The following is a 26,823-nucleotide window of genomic DNA, read 5'->3' as shown; positions in this document are numbered from 1 at the left end:
CTGATAAAAACCAAATTACAGAAGAGATATTCTCCACTCCTCATCAAGGACAGATCAATCTGGAGCATCCTAAGGATGCATAAACCAAAGAGCTATTCTGACCTGTTTCAGTCAATGGTGGCACAGAGGCTCTTATGTGAACTAAAAGCCTCCACCTAAAAATATTGATTTATTTCATTCAACAAACATGTAATGTGCAGCCACAAATGCTAAGCACTTTATGAAGATAAAAGATTTTAGGGTCATAGCTTATTGCAGGAGAGTAGAAAGTACACAGTTAAAATAGAGTGAACTAATTGCTAGAAAAGAGGTCTATTCAGGATACTAGGAAGAAGGGCATAGAATTTCCAGAACAGGTAAGAAGGGGACGTCAGAAAACGTTTTCTAGAGGCGGTGATGCCTAAATTGACTCTTATATAGTTACTAGAGGCCCGGTGCACGAAATTCAAGTGAGGGGCGGGGGGTGTCCCTCAGCCCGGCCTGCACCCTCTCACAATTTGGGAACCCTCAGGGTATGTCCAACTGCTGGTTTAGGGTGCCTCCACATAGTTTAATTATCAGTTCTTTTTCTCACACAATCTGGTTTATCCTAATCTATACTAATAAAAGGGTAACCGACAGTTGGACATCCCTCTCTCAATCTGGGACTGCTGGCTCCTAACCACTTGCCTGCCCGCCTGCCTGATCACCCCTAACCACTCTGCCTGCCTGCCTGCCTGATCACCCCTAACCACCCGCCTGCCTGCCTGATTACCCCTAACTGCTTGCCTGCCTGCCTGATTGCCCTTAACAACCTCTGCCTCGGCCCCAGCACCCGGGACCCAAGCTTCCCTCCCTCCGGCCAGCTGCAGGCACTGGGACCCGGGCTTCCCTCTTTCCGGCCAGCCGCAGGCACCCAGGACCTGGGCTGGCTTCGCCCGGGCTGGCCGCAGGCACCCAAGACCCCTGGCGGCTTCGCTTGGGCCAGCCACAGGCACCCGGGACCCCGAGCAGCTTCACCTGGGCTCCAGCTTTGTCAGGAAGGACGTCCAGAATGATGTCCGGTCTGTCCGGTCTAATTAGCATATTACCCTTTTATTATATAGATTTGGATAAACCAGACTGTGTGAGAAAAAGAATTGATAATTAAACTATGTGGAGGCACCCAAAACCCCAGGAAAAAATTATTCATGAACACAATATCCAGTCTGGGTTGATGAAAGAGAGAGGTTTTGTGCTTTAGTTTATTCTCCTTCTATGGTCCTCAGTATCTATATCTGTTTAGTATCTGTATCTATTTAGTACCAATATCTGTATCTCTTTGGTCTCTCCAGCCTTTCCTTATATTTATTAAATTTTCGTTCTATATTAAGTGTATTATTTTATAGATTTTTCCTTCTAAACTTTACCCTTTAAAAATGTAATCTCTCTAGTTTATCATGAGCACATTGAATACTATTCATGTCTTCCAATACCATAAACTTGTCCTCTGTAAATGTAATGAACATACTTTCAATTCACACCCAGGTTATTAATGAGGAAACAAAGCAATGCAACCACAGACCTGACTCATACAGAACACAATTTAATATACCCACCCTTGGTGATATTTACTTTCTGATAATCACCCACTGAGTGTTGCCACCTACACTGATAAAGTGTACAAGCACCTGGGTCTAATATTTAGCTTATATGTGAACATGCTCCATGAAACAAAACCTAGTTTTACTTTTTTAAAAAATATGTTTACATTGATTTTTTTAGAGAGAGACAGAAAGAGGAAGGGAGAGGGGTAGAAACATCAAGAGAGAGACATCATGGATTGGCTGCCTCCTGCCTGCTCCCCACTGGGGATCAAGCCTGCAATCTGGGCATGTGCCCAGACCAGCAGTCGAAACAGGAACCTCTTGGTTCATGGGTTGATGCTCAACCATTGGGCCACACCGACTGGGCTAGAGTTTTACTTTTTTGTAGGCAATCAATCTAATGATTTCTCCCTTCATCTGATCCCTCATTAAAAAAAAGAAAACATGTAATATATTGCTTTCATCCAAAGCTATGTTTTTACTGTGGTGACTTAAAGATGTGGCTTCACTTGATACTCTAGTCCCTATCTCCCTTATAAGAAAAGTGCTATGTTTTCCTACATTATTATCACTTGTCAAAATCAAGAAACTCTGCTGTCTCTCTATGATTTCTGCTTTTGAAATCAATCCCAAGAAGAAAAGATTTAAACTTTAAAAGATTTATACTAGACAATGAGTTCACAATGACAATATTAAGTATTACTTTTGAAGTGTAAATATTTACTATAAAAGAGTGTGCTGGCACTGGTGAAAGCTGTGCTTTAGAGAGGCAAGGAGACTATTCAGAAAGTGAAAATAAGCATTTCCTAGAGATACATGCTGAGGTCACGTAATTTCTGGTCAGAGGCCTGTCATATGGCTGTCAGGTCCTCTCACATAATCTGACTTTTTGTTCCATCAGTACAGAGCCTCTGAGATTAATATAAAGATGCCATAAAAGAAATAGCTAATTATATTTGTTTATAACTTTTACAACTCTTACACTTACTGTATTTTATTCCTACTGAATCCTATGGGGTAGAGAGTACTCAGCAAGTTCCAAGTTCATATAATAAAGAATTCTGAAGACGAATCACTTACTGGGAGCTGGGGTGGTCTAAAAGTAAAATTTGAGTGGAATCGTGAAGAATAAACAGAAATCAAGCAGATAAAGGAGCATGAAAAAGGCTATTCTAAGCTGAATAAAAGGTGCAGAAATAGAATTATGCAATGTTAACTTGAGGGAATGTGTTAGAGCAGGACCACTTAGCTGAAAATAAGAAAATTAAATGCCAAGGCTTCAGAGTCATGGAGCTGGATACAAATCTCAATCCCCAGAAACTATTAGTATATCTGTCCGCTCCCAAGCTGTCATGAAGATTAGAGGTAATATGTTGACACCATGCTTGGCACCTAGTAGGCATCTAAACAGGGCAGCTATTAATTAATGCAAGTTAATCCACCTTTACATACCATACAAAAAACTCTCATCAGGTAGCATGCATTCCTTCAAATCTATTTGCGTAAGTAGGGTACTTGGTACCACATGGCAACTGATCATAGGTGTCAGAAGTATACAATTTTTCAACCTTTTTGTAAGTATAAACGTTTTTTTTAAGTTTAGAAAACAGAAAAGGCAGATAAAGGAGCAGGAAAATGAGGCTTTCCCTGAATCTAGAACATACACCTCTCAGCATTCCCTACCTCCTTTTCTGACTTTATTTTTTTCACAATACCACTTATTAATATGTGAAAACGTGCATATTATTTATTTTTTCAATTCTATTATTTTTATTATTAATTTTAGAGAGAGAAGGGAAAAGGAAAGAAACATCTATGTGAAATCGATGGGCTGCCTCCTGCACACACCCTGACCAAGAATCGAACCTGCAACCTGGGTATGTGCCCTGACCAGGAACCAAACCCTATGACCTTTGGTGCATAGGATGCTGCTCCAACAAACTGAGCCACACAAGCCAGGGTAGCCTCTTTTTTGTTGTTGTTGGTAATCCTCACCTGAGAATATTTTTCCATTGATTTTTAGAGAGAATGGAAGGGAGAGAGAGAGAAACATTGATGTGAGAGAGACGCATAGATTGGTTGCCTTCGCACATGCCCAACCAGGGCTGGGGATTGAGCCTGAAACTGAAGTACATGGCCTTGACTGGAATCAAATCTGGAACCCTTCAGTCCCCAGACCGACGCTCTTTCCACTGGGCCAAACCAGCTAGAGCTGCATCTTATTTATTTATTTTTATTGTTTATCATACCTTACTTCATGTGGGTAGACATTTTTGTCTATTTTGTCTAATGTGTTCACTAATGTGTCCTCCATACCCCCAAAGAGTGTCTGGATGGTGCTCAGTAAGGGTCTATTGAACAAGCAATGAACTGTGCCTCCCTGAAGACGCCAGAGGCCTCAGAAGCACCAGTAATGCAAAACACCAGAATTCACATCTAGTAAAGATGGCACATCTTCATTTGGTAAGGAAAAAAAATGATCCTGCAACATCAATTCCCGACTATAAGTCTAAGCAGACACGGTCTATTTAGCTCTTATGGCACATTTTATGGGTATAGATTTATTCATATAAAAAGTAAACTTAAGCCCTAACTGGTTTGGCTCAGTAGATAGAGTATCGGCCTGCGGACTCAAGGGTCCCAGGTTCGATTTCAGTCAAGGGCATGTACCTTGGTTGCGGGCACATCCCCAGTGGGGGGTGTGCAGGAGGCAGCTGGTCGATGTTTCTCTCTCATCGATGTTTCTAACTCTCTATCCCTCTCCCTTCCTCTCTGTAAAAAATCAATAAAATATATTTTTTAAAAAAGTAAACTTAATATTATAATTGAAGCTTATTGTAAAATTGTGTAAAAAACAAAACTAAGTAAAGAGAAAACCAACCAACAAATCTGCAGTTAATAAATTACATTGAGTGGCTGAGCCACAGGGGAATAATGAGGGGGTGAATGTTAATAAATCTAAGGGTAAAAAGAAAAAAATATTCCTATAAATCTAATACTATTTGTGAATTACCAGTAGCAAAGATGGTAAGAGCCAAGCTTTCATAGTTAAGGAAGAGCATTTTCAAAGAAGTAATATAGTTCTCTATGAGCAGCAAAAAAATTCTGAGATTACTTTTAGGCTCTAGCACTCCATGCAATTACCTCTTTGCCTAGTTCTCAGGTTGTACTTGTATAGTGCTAACTCTACTACAATGATCCAATACTGTACAAATCAAATACTGGTGGGCTTTTCTAACTTTATGGAAAAAATTATACTAATAGATGGAATTTTCTCAATTTTAAGCTTAAAAAAGTTTCTTAAACTTTTATTTTTTTATATATATTTTTATTTATTTCAGAGTGGAAGGAAGAGGGAGAGAGAGAGATAGAAACATCAATGATGAGAGAAAATCACTGATCAGCTGCCTCCTGCACGCCCCCCACTGGGGATGGAGCCCGCAATCTGGACATATGCCCTGATGGGGAACTGAACCGTGACCTCCGAGTTCATAAATCAATGCTCAACTACTAAGTCACGCCGGCCGGGCTTTCTTAAACTTTTGACATTCATTACTGCTTAATAATGCAGAAGGTTCTGTGAGGATAAAATTAGTTCATAAACAGAAAACAAATAAACAGTGCTCTGCACAAAGAGAGTACTTAATAACTGCTTGCTGCTATAAAAAGTACTAATAATACTTTACTAATAAAAGGGTATAATGACTTCTATGGACTGTCATTGAACAATTCTAAAATTCTGTCACACGCGGATCCAATTATGTATAAATAACTCTCTGGATGGAAAGGAAAAAACAAAAACCTCTGCGGTATTAGTTTTCTCTTCACTTCACAAAATGTTTGAGGGTTTCCCATATCATATTTATAACATGCCAAGTTTTTACCTGTGAGCTGGAAAAATGAGATAAATATAAACTATTCTTCTATGCATCCATAGTTTTGTATTACATAACATTATATTATTAAGAGTATAATCTAGTCTTAAAAGTAGCTTTTTCCCTCTAATTTTCCATTCTTAAAATGTTAGGGTTCCATGGTTAATACCAAAGACATTTTTCAGATGCTATTCAGGATCAATGATGTCGTAGTACATAATGCTAGAACGGAAATTCACAATTTCCTTGATAGTTAATTCTCAAGATACAAGCAGATTTATTCCAGCTTTTAGTTCTTGCCTGCCACACAGCTGAATGACACTGGGCAAGCGATTTAGTACTACCAGTCCTTGATCCACTCATCTGTAAAATGTAACATCTATCCTTGCATAGTCACAGGATCACAATGAGATTCCAAAGGTGGTTTTTAAAAATCATATGCCTTTTACAAATGTAGGTTATTTTAAAAATAATACAGGCCATCTAAGATAAGCTAGTCAAGGCTGTTTATTTAATAATAATTTATAAGCTGCCATTCACTGTATTTTAAAATATCTGTGACTCAGAAATAAAGAAGTTATCACATCTAATAAGAGTCATGAAATAATAAATAGAGCTTCCACCAACCTGGCCATTTGCTTGTAAGCTTCTTCAGCTACTGCAAAGATATGTGGATCCATATCACCCATGTTCTGACCACTGTATGCATTAATAATATCTTCTCCATAAATAGGCAGCTGTTCATAAGGATTTATAGCTACTAGGACTATACCTGGGGAAGGGGTGAAAAAGCAAAAGAAGAAATCAATGCTATCCTAATGGGCATACTAAACCTGATTAACTGAGAATCACAGCTAACACAAATTTCCATTTCAGTCAATATTGAACAAACAAATTGGTAAGGATCAAAAAATGCTATAGCCTTTGTCTCCAAACCCATTATACCTAGTCCTAAATACAATACCAATTAAACACTGAACTAAGTTATTTAGAATAATGACAATTGGGACAATGTTAAAATAACTTTAAATATTTTTATAATATTTAAACCAAAAATTCCACTTCAAATGAAATACTCAGAGATTCATGCAAGGGTGTTTTTCTTTAAATAAAGATTCATAAAAGTGAAAAGGGAAAACAAACAAAATATATAACAGAGTGATTAAATAATTTTGTTACAGCCATATGACACACTTTTGTGCTACAAACATAATCATATTTTTAAAGAATATTAAAAGTCATAGGAAAACATGACACACCACTAGAGACTAACTCCAATTTTATAACTATTTATACTCTCACATATACATACATAAATCAAAAGATAGTTATTTTTCAGTGATGAGTTACATGTAATGCTTTTCTTTTTTTGTATTTCCTTAACTTTTACAGTAGGTGTATATTAACTTAAGTCATTCAATTCAACAAATATAGACTTACAACAGTAAACAAAAAAAAAATATCTTTACCCTCATGGACCTTATATTCTGGAGGGTAATTCAAACAATTCACAAGATAAATAAGAAAAAAATATATATCGTAGATTAGGTAGTAGTAAGGAAAAAGAGAAAATTTAAACAGAAAAGGAAGATAGATACTAAAGAGGGGACAAGGAGTTTATGACTTAGTTGGGAGGGTAGGGCAGGGAAGTCTTCACCAAGAAGGTAACATATGTGCCAAAAAAATTAATTAAAGTAAAAGAAAAATTTTTAAAAAGAAATATTCAGTTAATACACAAGGAAGAAAGGGAGTTAATATCAAGGATATAAAAAGTCAGTTACCTACAAGGGAGTACCCATACAATTGTCAGCTGATTTCTCAACAGAAACTTTGCAGGCCAGAAGGGAGTGGCAAGAAATATTCAAAGTGATGAGTGCCAAGAACCTACAACCAAGATTACTTTATCCAGCAAAGCTATCATTCAGAATTGAAGGTCAGATAAAGAGCTTCACAGATAAGAAAAAGCTAAAGGAGTTCATCACCACCAAACCAGTATTATATGAAATGCTGAAAGGTATCCTTTAAGAAGAGGAAGAAGAAGAAAAAGGTAAAGACACAAATTATGAACAATAAATACATATCTATCAACAAGTGAATCTAAAAATCAAGTGAATAATCTGATGAACAGAATAAACTGGTGCATATAATAGAATCAGGGGCATAGAAAGGGAGTGGACTGACTATTCTAGGGGGGTAAAGCGGTGTGGGGGGTGTGGGAAGAGACTGGACAAAAATCGTGCACCTATGGATGAGGACAGTGGGGGTTGGGGGGATAAGGGCAGGGGGTGGGGTGGGAACTGGGTGGAGGGGAGTTATGGGGGGGGGGAAAGAGGAACAAATGCAATATTCTGGACAATAAAGATTTAATTAATTAAAAAAAAGATATAAATTATTTTAAAAAGAAAAGGTATCTGTTCCTGTCCCAAACAGAACAGTAATGAAGAAATGGTCACCACTGAGTTGGGTATCCCAAGCAAACAGAAGGAAACTAATGGAAATCTTGGATCTGAGTCTCAGAGGAGAATGATTAGTGAAAGAAAGATAAGAAGTCAAGAAAAAAAGGCAAGGATGAGAGAGAAAACAAAGGCTAGGAAGAAAATAAGAGCCCCAGCTGGTTTGACTTAGTGGATAGAGCATCGGCACATGGACTGAAGGGTCCCAGGTTCAATTACAATCAAGGGCATATACCTTGGTTGCAGGCCCCAACCCTGGCCGTGGTCAGGGCATGTGTAGGAGACAGCCAATTGATGTGTCTCTCTCACATCGATGTTTCTCTCTCTGTGTCTCTCCCCCTCCCTTCCACTTTCTCTAAATAAATCAATGGAAAAATATCCTTGGGTGAAGATTTAACAAAACAAAACAAAAAGAAAACAGAGAAAAAAGAGGGAAAGAAACCAAAATGTACATACATGAACATGCTTAATTTCTAAGAGACATAAAAAGAACTCTGAGCTAGGTCCCTGGCAGCTAATACTATAAGGAGCAGGGGCCTAGGCAAGCAGATCAAACATGAATAGGAATTACAAATCAAGTCAGTCCTGCATTTCTAAGTAATTGAGAAAGACACTAAACTTCTTGAACCAGCCCCAAAGATAAGTCTTTGGACATTTATTCTTCATGTTGTTAAAAGAGATGAAAATAACTGGCAAATTGGCATTAAAGTTGGCATCTAAATTCTGTGGGGGTGGGAGGATCTAAAAGAGGGACCCAGGTCTTTGTATTTTGACAAAAAGTATGTAAGTTTACAAAATAGCTTATTCTGCATAAAGTACACCTAGCTAAGAAGCATTGGTAAATCTTTTTGATAATTCTGAAGTGAAATTGTCTCTAAGAGAAAAGCCAATCACAGTCCTCCTTCCCCATCACCATATTTCCATGGCCAAGGCCATCAGAGGAAAGAGTTTACAGTCCACTCGGGCAGCAAGGTACACTTACCACAATATGTATAAATAAGTTTGGAATCAATAAAGCGGACTCTGAGATTGTGGAGCACAGCAGGCTCATGAAGATAGCTGAGGGCTGTGAGGTCATTTTCACCCACAAGAATGTCAGGGTTTCTTAAGTGAGGCAGTTCCTTGGTCTTTGGATCCAGACGATATTCCAAATCCTGAAAATGCACAAGATACAACATCTGGATAAATCACGGCAGTAAACGTGAAACAGGCCGGTTGCATTTTGCTTATTTCCTATTCCCATTTGCTTCTCAGCTATTAAATTCATTGTTTTCCTAGCACCTTCCAAACTAAGAAACTATTGCAAATGGCAAATAAATAAAAAAATAAATAAATAAGGAGAGTCTTCTTTTTTCACTAGATGTATATATGTATTAACAATTTTTGCTTATATAGTCTGAACCTAGACATGTTTACCCAGTTACTGGAGCATAAGTTTTTAATCTTTATTTAAGATGTTTTTGTGTGGTTTTTTTTTTTTCCCTATCTTCATCTATGATGTAAAAGGCAGTATAACACAGTGGTTAAGAGTTTGGCAGTAGAGTGAGATTGACCTGGGTTCAAATTCTAAAACTGGTACTTAATTCTTTTGTGGTCTTGGGTGTGTTATTTAACCGAATCCTTCATTTGTAAATAGGGCATAATAGAAACTGCTTACAGGGGTCTGGTAAAAATTAAATGAGGCAATGCCTGGTGTGTAGTAAATACTTCGGAATACTGAACCCCAAGGGGTCAAAGAATCCCCTGAAATCAGCTATATCATATACTAGAGGCCCAGTGCACAAAAATTTGTGCACTCGGTGGGGGAGGGTCCCTCAGCCCAGCCTGTGCCCTCTCACAGTCTGGGACCCCTCGGGGGATGACCACCTGCTGGCGTAGGCCTGCTCCTCAGGGGATTGGGCCTAAGCTGGCAATCAGACATCCCTCTGGCAGCCTGGCAGCCCTCGGGGGATGTCTACTTGCCAGTGGGACGCAGACCTAAGCTGCAGTCGGACATCCTTAGCACTGCTGAGGAGGCAGGAGAGGCTCCCACCGCCACCACTGTACTGGCAGCCGGCAGCCTGGCTTGTGACTGAGCACAGCTCCTCCATGTGGGAGCTCACTGACCACCAGAGGGCAGCTCCTGCATTGAGTGTCTGCCCCCTGGTGGTCAGTGTGTGTCATAGTGACCAGTCATTCCCAGTCTTTCTGCTGTTAGGGTCAGTTTGCATATTACCCTTTTACTATATAGGATAGAGGCCTGGTGCACGGGTGGGGGCCAGCTGGTTTGCCCTGAAGGGTGTCCCGGATCCGGCACCCACTTGGGTGCCTGGCCAGCCTGGGTGAGGGGCTGATGACTATTTTCAGGCTGCCCGCACCCCCTTTAGGGTGGGAGTCCCCACTGGGGTGCCTGGCCAGTCTGGATGAGGGGCAGATGGGTGTTTTCAGGCTGGCCAAGCCCACGACTGAAGCTCCCAGCCTCTCCTTTTTTTCTTTTTCTTTTTTATTCTGGGATTTATTTACCTTCTATAATTGAAACTTTGTTGCTACTTCAGTTCCGAGGCCACAGCCTGCTAAAAGCAGGTATCTGGGGTTTGTTTAGCTTCTATAATTGCAACTTTGTTGCTTAGAGTGGAGCTCAGAGCCTGGCTGCAGCAGGGAGGAAGCTTCCTCCATCACAGGAACAACCAAGCCTCCTGCTTGCGTCAGCTGCGTGGCTGCCGGCCGCCATCTTGGTTGGGTTAATTTGCATATCCTGCTGATTAGCCAATGGTAAGCATAGCAGAGGTATGGTAAATTATCATGTTTGTCTATTATTAGATTAGATGTACTTATTTGAAAGACAGTCCATAGCTTCATTTGATTTTAATGAGGTACTTGGCCTCAAAGTTAAGAAGTATTTACTCACTTTAATTCAAGAGAATATGACTTTATGGCAAAGCCAAGCATGGAAACTGTAACTCAACTATGTATTAAAGGCAAATTTCATGACAAGTGAATAGGGGGAAAAATGCAATTTAATTGTAGGGAAGGACAAGCTGGTTTTGTAAAAAGTCACTTAATACTGATGAGGTATACAGAGGTCATATATTCAAATCTGTTTGAAATTATGCTAAATGGGGAGGAAATTTTACAACCTGCCACTCTACCTCTCTCTGCCTGTTATTAGGGTACTAGAGGCCCGATGCACGAAATTTGTGCAAGAGTAGGCCTTCCTTCCCCCGGCAGCCGGCACCAGCTTCCCTCTGGCACCTGGACCCGGGCTTCCCTCTAGCCACCAGCAGGTACCTGGGAGCTGGGCTTCCCTCGCAGCCCCGGCTTTGTCCAGAAGGTCATCCAGTCTTATTAGCATATTACACTTTTATTATTATAGAAAATGTCCTTCCCCAAAGCTGACTGGTCCTTGCATTGGTCCCTGCAATACATAAAAGCCACTTCCAGTGGTGTAATCTCAGGCAGAACTACTTAATGTCTCTGATCCTTGGCTTCCTTATCTGGAAAATAGTCATAATACCACCTACTGACTCACAGGATTGCTATAAGAATTAACATAAGAAAATATAGCCCAAAGTGCCTAATGTGTACCTAGCACATAATAGATGATTAATAAATGCTGAATAAATTAATTCCTTAGTTTGGCATTAAAGGTTCTCCTAATCTCACCTAATTCTTCCCTACCATCTTCCCAACTAATCTCCTTACCTCTGTGTTGCTCTCCTGAAATTTATCCTGCATGCTGCCACCAATGAGTCCTTTCTAAAACACAACCTGGCACCCCTTCCTCTGTTTATAAATATTACAGTCACTCATCGTAGCATACTAGTTGAAGTCCAAGATTTTTAGCATGAACCCCAGGCCTTCTGTGATCTTGCAGATCCTGTACTCTCACTTTACATCCCTATCCCCTTGCTGGTCCTGTACCCTCATTTACATCCCAACAACATGGAACTTGGGTAGCTCCCCAAACACTCATTACTATGCATGCCTCCCTGCCTTTGCCTGGCTTTTCTGGATCCCTGAAATGCACTGCCTTTGGTCTACTGATTCTTCAGAGAATGCCTCCCTGACCCCTTACCTTCCCCAGCCCCCTGACCATCCTCGCTCTGTTCTACTTTTGTTTCTTGTTATACTTATTACATTATATGTCATACTATTCATAGGTATATCTATTTTTCTTACCTTTTGCCACCTCTTAACATGGAATATAGCCAGTACCTTAATATTCAAGCCTTGAGCTAGAAAACCAGCCTTTCTAAATCTATGCTCCACTCAAGTTATTATAATAACTATCTCCAAAATGCATTCCAATTCTCACAGGGTCTGCCTCCTTTCTCTTTGTCAATCCAAATCTATCTACCCTTCTAAGACCCAGTCAAAATCCTTCCTTCCTTCTTAAAGCCTTCCCTGACAAAGCAATCCATAATGAAATGTCCCTCTACTGGGACCCTAAAGTACTCACTGTCTTTACAGTATAGCAGAGTGGTTATGAGCACAGATCATAAAGGCAAATTTCCTTGCTTTAAATCCCAGCTTCATACCTTGATACCTATATAACCCTGAGCAAGTCTTAAACTATCTGAGCATCAGTCTCTTCATCCATAAAGTGGTAATAATAATAATAATAACAGCCCCATCTCATAGGCTTACTGTGAGGATTGAATGAGTTACAGCAAACAAAGCACTTATTAAGTGCTCAATACATGTTAACTGTCAGGAGAGTATTATTCATTTGGTAGTTAATCATAAACTAACCTTTTCACATCTTAGTGGAGTTGAACTGTTCTATATAGTTTTACTTAACTTTTCATGTATTTATACATAGTTTCCTTGTTTAAAGGAAATTAATGTCACAAAGGTTTATAAGAAAAAAGTGTGACATGGCCTGTCAAATGCAGTGAAGAGATTAAAAGGAGTAACACTAAAACAAATCCACTCATCCTGCGAATGCAGACAGGGAAATATAGAGACACAATTGGTTTTAAATATTTCTGGTCATGAGCAAAGTGTTTATACACACTTGCTTATCAGTTAAATTTTTCAAATAATTAGTTCTAGCAAATACCAAATCTCAGACTGGCTCCTTAGATGATATGAAATATGTTAATTTATATAAAAACATTTTTTTTTCTTTTTAATCCTCACTTGAGGACATGCTTAGAGAGAGGAAGGGGGGGTGGGTGGGGAGAGAACATTGTGAAAGAAGCATTGATCAGTAGCCTTCTGTATGTTCCCTGACTGGGGCTCAAACCAACAACCCAGGCATGTGTCCTGACTGGGAATTGAACCAGTGACCTTTAGGTGCATGGGCCGATGCTCAACTAGCTGAGCCACTTCAGCTGGGCAATATGAAAGCATTTTAATGCTAGCCTAAACAAAATACAGATAAACACACACATGTTTGGGAGAATTATATGTGAATATAAATCTAATCATAATCAATTCATAGACAAAAATAATGGGTTTTTAAAGTATCTACTATTTTCACTAACCCACTGGGATAGAAACTTGAGTTTGCCATTTTGCCATTTGTAATCAATTTAATAAGTAAAAATGTTAAATTGGTTCAAAATTTAACACTTTTGAATTCCCTTCACTTTGTGCCAATGACAACAAATAACACTAAATTCTTACCTTTCCTTCCTCAAGGTGAAGCAGGAGGACTTTGTCTCCTGGCTTGTAATCTTTGAGCAGCTCTGCTGACTTCCAAACTTCCTCAGGATCAGGTATCCACACTCTGGCAAACTAGAAAACAAAAAGAAAAAAATCTAAACTAGCAAATCGATCCTACATAATAAAGAGCTAATATGCTAATTAGACCAGACAGCAAAACGACCATCCAGACGATCTTCCAGACGAAGTCGAGGCTGCGAGGGTGGCCAAGGCTGTAAGGACTGAGCCCTTTGCACAAATTTCATGCATTGGGCCTCTAGTTATGTTATAATGATATATAAAACATATCAGGGATTTATTTATAATTAATTTATGAAAAAATAATTCTTGGTCAATATAAAATTTAATTTTTAAATTAGTAGATGAAAAGTATTTTAGATCCATAGTACTGTCATGCCCACATAACGTAAAAAGTATGCTCTGTATTATAGTAATAATTTCACAATATATGTAAGTTAAATCACTATGCTATACACAAACTTATAAAGGACTATATGTCAACTGTATCTCAATAAATTTTCAGCTACAATGAAAGAATGACTTTGCTTTATATAGTAAATGCTACCTGAAAATATATTTTTAGGTTAAAATGTATATACTGGTATAAACCTATTTGTTCACTAAATGTGGACTTTCAAAATATAATTTTGAATCACTAGTATGGTGGCTCTGCCAGTTTCAGCAACACAGCTATCTTTTTACCGGAGGATTACAATTTGAATTTTTATTGCGGTTTTCATCCTGTGCTCTGAAAAGCCTCAGTGACTTCCCAGGTGCTCCTCCAGGCCATTCGCGTGGAGAGGAGAGGAAGCCTGGGATTTGCATCTGGGTATCAGGAATTTTCACTGAAGAAAAGTTCTATTGCTAGTTTAAAAAAAAAATTAGAAAGCAATATTTTACCTTCATTATTTTGTAAAGATGAGTGAAAATGGTAAAAATGTATCTTTGGCCAGCAATAAGCTTGGCTCTCATAACCTCAATGTCATGAAAGAAGTAGGGTCAGGGGTTCCTAAAGCAGCAGATCTTTAGCCTCAATTAGACACTCTGGACTTAAGCCAATTTTGGACTTCAGGTTAATGTTGAAGAAAAAGAACAAAATATATTAATATGAAAGAATCCTCCAAATACCATATTGAAAAGATGTTTTATGATTTCTTGATTTCCTCAGGAAGGAGAGTCTCTCTTTAAAACATATGTACTCTAAACCCTGATGCCCATTTTTCAGGAATAAATGAAAATAACACCAGCAGCCTTTTTCTATTTTCTTCAGAGCTCTCATTATTACCTGAACTTAATTATTGCTTGTTTACTTATTTATTATTTCTCTTCATTCATCTTTCTCTCTCTCTCTCTCTCTCTCTCTCTCTCTCTCTCTCTCTCTCTCTCTATATATATATATATATATATATATATATATATATATAAAAATCCAGCGACTGTAACACCGTAATAACCGGAACGACCGGTTGCTATGATGCCCACTGTGGCCAGTGAACTGGCCTAATCAGGGGGTGGGGCCATCCAGCCAACCTCCTGTGGACCCTCCCCATGGCCAGCCCACCCCTGATCGGACTCTCCCACCCTGATCAAGGGTAGGGCCAACCAGCCAAATGCACCCCCCCTTCTCCTCAGCCAGCCCCACCCCTGATCAGTCTGCCCAACCATGATAAGACTGCAGCACCTCCCCCCAGCTGGCCCCATCCCTAATCGCACCCCCCACCCCAATAGTGGGCGGGGCCAGCCAGCCAACCTCTTGCAGCCCCTCCCCCTGCCTGGCCCCATCCCCAGATCGGTCCCTCCAACCTGATCAAGGGCAGGGTAGGCCGACCAACCACCCATGGCCCCTCCCCCAGGCTGCTGGCCCCCGATCGACCTCCCCCCACCGCCAGCTGGCCCACCACCTACAGCCCCTTCCCATGGCTGGCCCCTCTCCCAATCAGCCTCCCAACTCCAATCGGGGGCGCGGCCTGCCAGCGAAGTGCCCACGGCCCTTCCTCCCAATCCTAATCCTGGCTGGGCCAGCCAGGCCCCACCCATGCACAAATTTGTGCATTGGGCCTCTAGTTAGAACATAAGCTCCATATCTGTATTATTCAACATAATATCGAGTACCTGTGAACCTGGTACAAGGCTGGGCACTTAGTATTTGTTGAAAGAATCTCAGAATAAAAGGTATTTCCTTAAATTAAGTAACACAGTATGGTAAAATAAATGCACCCATTACTTTATTGTTCTCTTATTATCACAAACTCATGCAAACTTTTTTACCTGAACAGTTTGGAGAGGAAAGAGTAAAACTAGGTTATGAGTTCTAATCCCAAAACTACCATTTTTAACCTTTATTTCAGGCACCTGTAAAATGGGGGTGATAGGAGTACTCATCTAGTTTATGTCAAGAGTTTACACATAGCCCTAGCCCGTTTGGCTCAGTGGATAGAGGGTCGGCCTGTGGATTGAAAGGTCCTGGGTTCAATTTTGGTCAAGGGCACATGCCCAGGTTTCAAGCTTGATCCCCAATAGAAGGCAGCCGATCAATGATTCTCTCTCATCATTGATGTTCCTATCTCTTCTTCCCTCTCCCTTCCTCTCTGAAATCAATGAAAAAATATTTTTTAAAAAGAGCTTACACACATAGAAACTTTGTGAAAAACATAAACCAATATATAAGTACAATTATTAATGTTTTTTCCCATAAGAAGTGATTGCTAATGTTCTATGTCAAATGTTACTGAAATTAGTTTTATAACTTTTCCCCCAGCTACACAGCCCATAAACTATGCACATTACTAAAATCTTACTCATTCAATAAACATTTCTGTGTACCAACTGGTCCCACTCTGAAGCTCATTTTAGAAAGTCAGTATTTACATAACTTCCTCTGGAAGGATTTACTGGTTCTAGGAAAGGTATGTAATATATGAAAAATAGAGTCATAAAATTACCTACTTCCCTGACTGATGAAAGCATAAAAAAGCAAAATGGGTCCAAGTGAGTTTGTAGAAGGCTGACTGACCAGCTCTAAATATGAGATTTTCAACTAAATCTAGAAAGAAGAGCCTTTGTGTTCTTTGTCAATAGCAAGCTGCAGCTTGGATTTTCACAAGTATTTTGGAAACAGTAATGGGTAAGTACTTTTCCAAAGGCTAGATTTCCAAAAGCTAGGTGTTAACAGATAGGAGAGGGAGGCTACAGCCCTTGCACACTCCAAAGGCAAGATATTTAGACATCAAGTATCACTCTGACAACACCTTACCCTTTAACTTAACTCTATTTCTTGGGAAAGTATTCAAGGAGAAATAGGTCAGAAATCAGTCTATTATTACCACTGTCTTTTTATGGTTCTTTTCCACCTTTAATGGTGACTACAGAAACAACTATACCAGAACTGGGTCAATTTGAGAGGTATAAATACGCAGTTGCTGAAACTCAGAGGAATGGCAACCTGACAATGCCCCTTCCTATTGCCTCTGTCACTAACAACCCTACTTTCCACTTTTCCCACAGATCCCTATGAAAACACACATGGCAGCCCTGAGAATAAGGGCTTGTCCAGCCACCTTCTCTCTCTAAAATCAATAAAAACATGTCCTTGGGTGAGGATTAAAACATTTTAAAAAGCCCTAAACCAGTTTGGCTCAGTGGATAGAGCATCGGCCTGCGGACTTAGGGGTCCCAGGTTCAATTCGAGTTGGGGACACATGCCTTGGTTGTGGGCACATCTCCGGTGGGGGGTGTGCAGGAGGTCGATGTTTCTCTCTCATCGATGTTTCTAGCTCTCTTTCCCTCTCCCTTCCTCTCTGTAAAAAATCAATAAAATATATTTTTTTAAAAATTTAAAAAAGATGGGAGAACTTGGATGAAAGGTAACAAAGGCAAACTTCACAGACCTACCACATGATATTTTTATGAAGCCACAAAGATTGGGGAGGAGCCAGAGACTTAAGAGAGATTCCTGAAATAGTAGGCAAAGAAGCAGTAGGCAAAGAAAGAGTAAACATCTGATGTAGGAACTAGTAAGAGAAGGATTTGGGATCTGAGGTACTGTCACTAAAACAAAAACAAACAAACAAACAACAACAACAAAAAACCCCACAAAAAACTGTAGATGAAAAGAGAAAAAAGATTTAAGCAGATAATGTGAAAATGTAAACACATACCAAAGAAGATTTAAATAATTCAAAGGAACACCTGATTAGAAAGACGGACAAAATGGAGATGGGCTTAATTTTATAACATTCAAATCTGAGAAAACAATGCCACCACAGAGTTAAGTTGCCTAATAGCTTGCAAGGAAAATAAAAACCATGTATTGTTCACAATACAACTTAATGAGGCCTGGCTGGCGTTGAGGAGGTAATTCTCAGAATCTAATGGCACAGCACTGGAAAGGCAGGTTTGGGGGTCATGCTTGCACTAGTACTTGGCAGAAAGGGGTAGTACACAGTGTTGGCTCAGCCTAGCTTAGCCCTCATACCTTCTCAGGGGTTACACCATCCCTGTACCCTTAAGGAAGCACCAGTCATCTTTCTTTTTATTTCCTACCACATGACGACACTCAAGAGATCCTGATTAGTGCTGATGCTCGCTGGAAGTTTTGCTAATTTGCATTTTGTCAGTCAAGGAACTCTGAGATGTGGGCACCAAAAGCAGTTGTTTTCAATGCCTGAGACATTTTGAGAACAAGACAGCACTGACAGAGTAAATGACCAGTCCTCGAAAATCTGAACCAACACGTGTACATCTTTCCTAGCTCCCCTATTACATCGTAAGCAGCTTTGGCAACATGGGATGTGCCTTGATTCATTTTTGATATCCCATTGTGAATGTCTGCAAAAACGAATGCCTTATGTGACAATTCTAAAAAGCCTGTGCTAAAAACTAAGTATCCTCGAGGCTAGGAACTGAAGCAGGAGAGGAATCCTGAATCATCAATACAGCAGCCTCTGAACCCGGACATTAACATTGATATTCCACATGGTTACTAAGTAATTCATATAACCCTTCTCACATGTTTTGATGTAAAAAATTCAGAAACTCCTATCCTAAAGCACATAATGGGCTTTCCAAAATTTTTATACACATACAGACATATATATTGATAATCCATACGGTTACAAGCAATTCATATAACCCTTAATGCATATTCGATATAAAAATTCAGAAACTACTACCCTAAAGCACACAATGGGCTTTCCAGAACTTTTATACATACACATACACACACACAACAAATAACTGTTGAATGAAAGAATGATATAATGAACTCCCATATACCCACCACTTGGGTCAGAAATAGAACATTACTATTATTGAAACTCCTCAATGGAATATCTTCTTTAACATGTCATTTTCCCTCACCACTGCTATTCTCCATGGCAAACTATGGGCTTGCTGTACCCAAAAAAGCCCTGCTGCCTCACACTGTGCTTTTGCTCTAGCTGTTTCCTCCATCTGGAACACAAGCCCTCCTCTTTGTCAGCCAGCAGACTCCTGCTTAGCCTTCATACCTGTGTTAAAGCACCACCTCCTCTAAGAGGCCTTTCCTGACTTACCATTTGGCACTCCATTCTCATTGTCCCCACTACCTCATACAATCTTCCACTAGATCCTTGTCCCACTAAATGATGACTTTGCACGCCTATCTCCCTCTAGAGACTGTGAGCTGCTTAAGAGAAGGGGTACATCTTATTCATCTTGCCTTTTCAGCACTTAACACAGGGCCTACCTATAATCATTTCTTAATAAACTTTTGTGATATGTATATTCTTGGCCTCAGACATTAATTGCACTCTAAGAGAGCAGACTAAATGAAGTATTGGCAAGAGGCTATCAGAATCTTCTGAAAAGGTCTACAATTTCCAGAAACAGAGAAAAATATAAGCAATACTAGACAACTGAGTTATGTTGAAATCTTGGTGTGACAGAAGGAAAAAGAGACAGGCATTTAAATAATAGAGAAGTAATTAAACATCCTTCTCTCCCCCACCACAAACCCACACTGTAATCCCTTCATAATTCATGTGTTTAGAGTGAAAGCTACCCCTAACTTCTAGAACAGAGTGCCCCATCCCAATCCCCAAAACTCCTCACTCAGAAGGCAAAAGTGTTGTGACCACTTCCACAGCCACCTCCTGGAGCAGCAAAGGGGAACAGATGGGAAGAAAGGTAAGCCAGAGGCGTAGGCAGGGTGAGGAGGTCACACTAAAATGGGGGGAAAGAGAAAAGAAGAGCTGGGGTGAACACATGGTGCCTCTGGGTGGGGTTGGAAGTGAAGAGCGAAGTGCCCTGTGGTCCTGCTGTAGCTTTGTAGCAATGCATGCTGCTGTTGAGCAAAGTGACAAACACCAACCTGCCTCAGGAACCTGACACCGGTGGTGAGGAATGAGAGCTAACAGCTATTAAGCACTTTCTCTGTCCTAATAGAGGCCTAGTCACTGTACATACCTAATTCCATTCAATTGTCACCATAACCCTATTACTAACCCACTGTAACAGACATGGACACTCAGACCTTAGAAGTGGTAGATCTGTGGTTCAAATCTATATCTACTCTTCCCACTCCACCACACTTGCCCCTTATTAAAAAAGTAGATTTCATGAAGAAAAACTCTCCTTCACTCAAAAAATGTTCTTGGTATCATAATGGAAACAGCCATTAAACCAGTCCATGTCATCAGGTGAGACTTAGGAATATCTCATCTAGGACAATGTGTCAAAGCCACAGTAATCAGCCTGGCATCCATTCTTCAGTATCCCAATGGGCTCTGCCCGTAGAATGAGGCTCTACCAAAAATGAGTTTAGGGAATAATAGCAAAAAAATAATCTGAGATGCCAAGGACTAAAATTTTAATAAATGAATGATTTCAGGATCATTTACTTCTATAAATAAACAAAATGGCCCAGCTGGCTTGGCTCAGTGGTTGAGCATGGACCTATGAACCAGGAAGTCACGGTTCGATTCCCGGTCAGGGCACATGCCTGGGTTGTGGGCTTGATCCTCAGTGGGAGGCGTGCCAAAGGCAGCAGATCAATGATTCTCTCTCATCATTGATGTTTCTATCTCTCTCCCCCTCTCCCTCCCTGTCTGAAATCAATAAAATATATTTAAAATAAATAAAATGATTTAAGATAATTAATTTCTTTATAACTCTTGAAGTTACCCTGCATGTACAGTAAAATGTACATGGTTTAAAAGTAAATTAAGTTCAAGTCAGCTTCCAGCAAACATTGAAATTATTTTAAATTCATGAAGGAAACAAGAACTTTGCAAACTGTTCATATTTTGTCACCATCCAATAGCAAAAATTAAATAACTCTAGAATTGCATGTGAGATGGAATGACTATTTTCAGATACTGCAGTTCTGTAATATTCCTATAGAGATTATTTTTAGAACTAGGTCTCACTTTATAAGCATAGTCTTAAAATGCACATCAAGAAAAATTATTATTATTTCCATCTACAATTAGCTAGTGGTATTTGAGGATAAATTACAAAACTCTAAACAAGTAAAATAATCAAAATTAAAATGAAATCTCCGACAAAGAAAGGAATCATGTTGATCATATTCATCCCAAGGCTGTTTGTTTGATTAGGATGAAGAGCACTCCTAACTTTCCTCTCCTTTACGTAATTCTTGCAATAGGCTTTACAGTTATTACTAAAGAAGTCCCTCATTTAACAGTCTGAGAGAGGTAAATAACGAGCCCCAAAGCACCCAGCTAATAAATGACAGGGCCAGGATTCAAACCCAGGACAATCTCTGACTTCAAAATATTTAGGCCCTGGCCACTCTGGCTCAGTGGATAGAGTGTCAGCCCTCAGACTGAAGGGTTGAGGGTTAAATTCTGGTCAAGGGCACATACCTTGGTTGCAGGCTCAATCCCCAGCCCCAGTGGGGCATGTGCGGGAAGCAAGCAATCGATGTGTCTCTCTCATATTGATGTTTCTCTCTCTACCTCTCCCTTCCATACTAAAAATCAAAGGGCAAAAAATACAACAAAAAAGGAAATAAAAATGCTTAGGATATACAGTTTAAGAAATAATAAAACAAACATAATCCCAATGAATCAGTTTCTCCTGATTATGACCAAAGTTACCCAATCAAGAGAAACAACACATACTTTTCTACCGTTTTCAACACTTGTTCCCAATTTAAGTATATACAGACCTTTGCTATAGATATCTTCCTCCTATGCAGAATATGTACCACTCCGACAAATGATATGGTGATAAAAGAAGTCATGGGAAATTTAATTCTTAAATAAAATGTCTCAACATGGTAAATTCTGAAGAAATCAAACAATATATACATTACATGAGACAGCACAGATAAACAGACACCAGTATATAGTTCCCTCCATTTATAGCAAGTGTCTCCCTTTGTTTTGCTCCCAGCTTTGGGGACAGCCAGTTCTGCTAAGATCATGGTCTGATGCTCACCTGGGGTACATTACAGGTCTTTCATGATCTGGCCCCTGCGTGCTTCTCCAGTCTCACTCCCACCACTCCTGGCCTGCACTTGACCCTATCACAAGTGCAAATAGCGTCTGGTTCCTCCATATCTATCTCTTTTACTCACATTATCCCAAAGCCTGGCAGACCCTTTTCCCACCCTCATCACCCACTTAATGCCTTGTGTCCTTTAAGAGCCCATCTTTCAGCAGCGTTTGATCACTGACCTTAACAACCAACCGAACACTCTGCCTGGCTCCTGAGACATCCCATTCCCATGGTTCCTCCTACCTTTCAAATCACTCCTTTTCAGTTTCTCGTGCTAGGTCCATCTTTCCTATCCAACCTCTAAATGTTGGCATTGCCCAGATCTCTGAGCTGAGTCTCCTCCTCTTCTAATGTAGTATTAAGCATTCAGGTTTTAGGGCCAAACTGTCTGGGTTTTATTGTTTATTAGCCCTGTGGTTTTTCTATGCCTCATCTGCAATAAAAGTAATAATAATGCCTACAACATACAGCTATCATGAAGATTAAATCAGTTAATATAAAGCACACAGAACACTGCTTAACACACCCAAGGCAGTCAATAGGTATTAGCTATCCTCATAAATACTAATATTATAGTTATGATTAGAGATCATTATTGTTATTTTTATATCTACATTGTATCCCACCCCCTCCTGAGTTTAAATACCATTTTCCCCCAAATTTCTATCTCTAGCCCAGACCTCTGGGCGAGGTATCTCAAACAATGTTAAATTTAAGTCTAAAACAGAACTCTTCTTCCACTGCCTTTTAAATCTGTCCTTCCTACAGTATCCCCATGTCAGTGACAGGCATCTCTACCCAGCTCTTGGGAGAAAACTGATAGTTACCATCACCTTCTTCTGGGCCCCTACATCAAATCCACCACTAAGTCCTACCTCCAATGTACAGAAACGCTCGACCACCTCTCTCCACCTTCATGGCCACCTCCCAAATCCTAGCACCATCATCGCTCACCCTGATGCTAAAAATAACTACCAAGCTTTCCCTCCCCCATTCGCTATTAAGTAACCAGAGTGTTCTTTTTGAAATGGAAAAATCTGATGATGTCTCAGCCTTACTTAAAATCCTTAGTAACTGAGAATAAAACATCCACATAACCCTCTGAGCCTTGTATTACTTGGCATCTGCCTCCAGAAGGTCTTGGAGAACCAGTCTCATCCCATGACAGTCCCCCCTACTCCCACTGCTTAGCCCCTCTCTCCACCCCACCAAGGGCCATCTGCACTTTTTCCTTCAACAACTTACACAAGCCATGCTACCTCAAGCCTCAAGGCCTTCTCTCATACTTTCTCTTAGCCTGGAACCCTTAGCCTCACTGTGGTGTTACTGGTTCCTACTTATCTTTCACATCTCAGCTTAAATATCTACCATTTTGAAAGACCCTGACTTCTCCATCTAAATAAAGCCCCTCTGTTATACTTTCTCACATAATCTTGTACTTTTATATAAAGGACATGAGGACAGGAACTATGTCTATTTTGCTTAAAATTTATGTCAAGGGCTAAACATAGTGTCTGATCTACAATAGGTGCCCAATAACTACCTATTGAATACTGATGTCCTAGTTTATCAAAGCTAAGATACCATCAATGATAAGATGCATTTTAAATGTGAAAAAACAATGTACATGTCAGAATTGAATAAAAAGAGCAGATCGTTACTGTACATATTGTTCTTAACCACGCTGCTGACTCCATTTTATGTCTGTATTTTTTCCTTCTTTTCTTCTACTTTTTAAACTTTTGTCTAAAAGAAATATATGTTCTTTCTTGAAAATAAAACAGCACTTTAAAACTCAATTTGTTATGACCCCCCAAAAGCCTTCCTTAACTACCGTGTTATCTTTTCATAGGCCTATCTCTTTAACTAGATTGTGACCTCCTCGAAGACAAGATCTATGATTTATCCTCTGGCATCACCATCATACCTGGCCTAGTGCTTAGCAAAGTAGATGCTCAAGAGATGTGTGTTGGAATAACTAACTAAATGAATAAGTCTTTAGGACCCCCAGAGCTTCCATGGATTTGAAATGCTATCCTAAAACAGAAAGCCAGTCATTGCAGAAATCATAGAAGAGAATTAAAAATAATTTAGTCAGCTACCAACTATAAGCATGGATAAAAAGCAGTAAACCAGTCACCCATGCTTAAAAATACAAGGCTGGCTTGTCCAAATGAAATAGAATTTGTCAATAGGAGGTTACTTTAAAGATGATGAACAGAACATACATAAACATGAAGAGCCTCTAGGTGAGTAAAATGTATTCATATTTATATCTTATGTACTGCCTATCCTTCTACCCATAACTTGAGTAGACTTCTGATGGACAGAATCCTTATAAAAACTGTTTGAACAAAACCCATAATTTCTACTTTGTAGCATTCATATTTTAATTACACATATAACATGCTAGGCTAATAACATAAGGCTACCGAGTTCATTTGATATACTGAAGACACTACTAGATGCATGCTGAGTATCCAGGAGGCAGGTGCTCTCAGAGTTACCTTAAAGGAGGAGGAGAACCACAGAAAAACTAGTATTGGGCCAAAGCCAGCTGCTGGCCATGCTTGCACCTTGACCATGGTGAGACAATTACTGGAGAGCCAACAAGCAGAAATAATTAGATATTGAGGTCATAAAACTCTCAACAATCCCCAAACTTCTAGAGAAACCAAGGTTATACTCTTCTTTCCTAAACTGCGACAGCCTAGAGCAGCGGTTCTCAACCTGTGGGTCGCGACCCTTTGGGGGTCGAATGACCCTTTCAAAGCCGTTGCCTAAGACCATCGTAAAACACATATATAATTACATATTGTTTTTGTGATTAATCACTATGCTTTAATTATGTTCAATTTGTAACAATGAAATTGGGGGTCACCACAACATGAGGAACTGTATTAAAGGGTCGCGGCATTAGGAAGGTTGAGAACCACTGGCCTAGAGGCTAAATGGCATAACTAATAAAAAAGATAATCAGAATTGGAGTGGTTGGGGATAACAGAAAGATTAAAATCAACTGTCACTCTATCTCAGGTTGTAAAAGTCTCATAGTTCAAGAAATAAAGGACATTTGTTCTTCAGCAGGAGTTATTCCAATTGTATATGCTGAAAGAGTATTTTTATTTTTAAAGACAAATGTTGCACAAGCAAGCAGAGGTTCTCCTCAGAGGTCCACCTGGTGTCCTGAAACTGATTTCACAACACTCTTCTCCCAGATCAAAATGGATTTGCCTGGAAATGAGAATCTACTTCTGTCTGTGATGCCTGAGGAAGAATATTATTTCCTTCTCTCCCTCTATAGTTCAGTCTCACTTAAAGAAAAATAAATCTATGAGCTACGTGTTTCTTCTTAATACATAAAAATCCTAAAATTAAATTATCAACTTACAATTGGTTTCATTTTTGTTAATATACGGAGTTTGTTTCCCCTTACTTATTTAACTTACTCATTTTTTCTTAATTTTCTTAGGTAGTTATTTAAGCTTCTATTACAGACAATTTCATTAGTATTTTAGTGTGCTTCATATAAATAAGGTTCTGTTAGGCTAGCTCACTCTAGCATTCATAAAAGCTGCTCCAAATTTATATTATTTTCAATCTGCATGTGGGATAATCAGCTTCTATTTACTCCCCACTGTAGAAAAAGTACTTCCTTTTATTTGGCCTGTAATTACTTCTTTGAAGCTTCAAGAGAGGCACCTGAGTTCTTATTTATATAGTGAATAAGTCCACATTGCCCACTTCCTGTGCTTCATAGCTTTCTGAGCTTCTACCAGATGAACAGTTCATTCTTGATCCTTCCAAATTGAAGGGCCAATTTTTTTTAACAGTGCCTCACATCCTCTTACTCATTCTAGTTTAAAAAAAAAAAAAATTCTCACCCAAAGATATATTTTTACTGATTTTAGAGAAAGGGGAAGGGGAGGGAGAGAGAAAGGGGGAGAGAGAGAGAGAGAGAGGAAAACAAAGAAACAGCGATTGGTTGACTCCATATGTGCCCCCACTGGGGATTGAACCTGCAACCCAGGTATGTGCCCTGACTAGGAATTGAACCAGCAAACTTTTTTTTTTTTTAAATATAGTTTTACTGATTTTAGAGAGGAAGGGAGGGATCCCACTGGGGATCAAGCCCACAACCCAGACATGTGCCCTTGACCAGAATCAAACCCGGGACCCTTCAGTCCATAGGCTGACGCTCTATCCATTGAGCAAAATCAGCTAGGGCAACCAGCAACATTTTGATGCACAGGATAACACTTCAACCAACTGAGCCACACCAGCTAGGGCCATTCTAAGTTAGTTTTAATTCCTCTAAATTTGAATTTTTTCTCACTTACAAAATTAAGCAGTTAGGTAGTATAGAATCCAGAGTCAAGGTTAAAGGCATAGGCTTTGAAATCGAACAGATTTAGTGGCTCCAATACTTTCAAACTATATGACCTTGAGCAAATTACCCAACTACCTTCCTGGGGGTCCTTAGTCCTCATCCATAAAACTGGTTATTAATAATACCTACATCAGGTAATTGTTATGCAGATAAATGAGATAAAGTTTAAAGACCATTACATTATATTGTCATCAACACCACACACCCCAACCACCTCACTGTGTTTAACCTGATTACTTTACTATATTCTACAATGAATTGTGCATTTGGTCCCTGCCCTTGGGTTAAATATCACTGGGTTATTCTCCCTTCCTCTGAGCTCTGGCTGTGCCAGCCTTCTATTGCTCTTATAACATCCCAAACTCTTTCCAACTTTAAGGCTATTATTC

At 39.6% G+C, this 26,823-nt stretch overlaps 1 protein-coding gene across 7 annotated transcripts in view; it reads right to left on the bottom strand.

The window, feature by feature from the left end:
- The window catches only part of MYO5A (myosin VA), a 209,533-nt gene that overhangs the window by 123,243 nt on the left and 59,467 nt on the right, over positions 1 to 26,823 (bottom strand). For 5 of the 7 annotated variants that reach the window (XM_059700947.1, XM_059700921.1, XM_059700937.1 and 2 more), the window contains exons 2-4: positions 13,504 to 13,614; positions 8,876 to 9,047; positions 6,068 to 6,212 (exon numbers count right to left, since the gene is read on the bottom strand). In XM_059700947.1, coding sequence (XP_059556930.1) covers positions 6,068 to 6,212; positions 8,876 to 9,047; positions 13,504 to 13,614 — 428 coding nt within the window. Of the gene's footprint in view, positions 1 to 6,067; positions 6,213 to 8,875; positions 9,048 to 13,503; positions 13,615 to 26,823 lie in introns of those variants that run through there. The other 2 variants (XM_059700968.1, XM_059700978.1) reach the window with 2 other exon arrangements.

The sequence above is a fragment of the Myotis daubentonii genome, chromosome 1 (assembly GCF_963259705.1).
Source record: "Myotis daubentonii chromosome 1, mMyoDau2.1, whole genome shotgun sequence".
Lineage (NCBI taxonomy): Eukaryota > Metazoa > Chordata > Mammalia > Chiroptera > Vespertilionidae > Myotis > Myotis daubentonii.
Note: the sequence above shows the minus strand (reverse complement) of the source record. Positions and strands in the feature narration are given on the sequence as shown.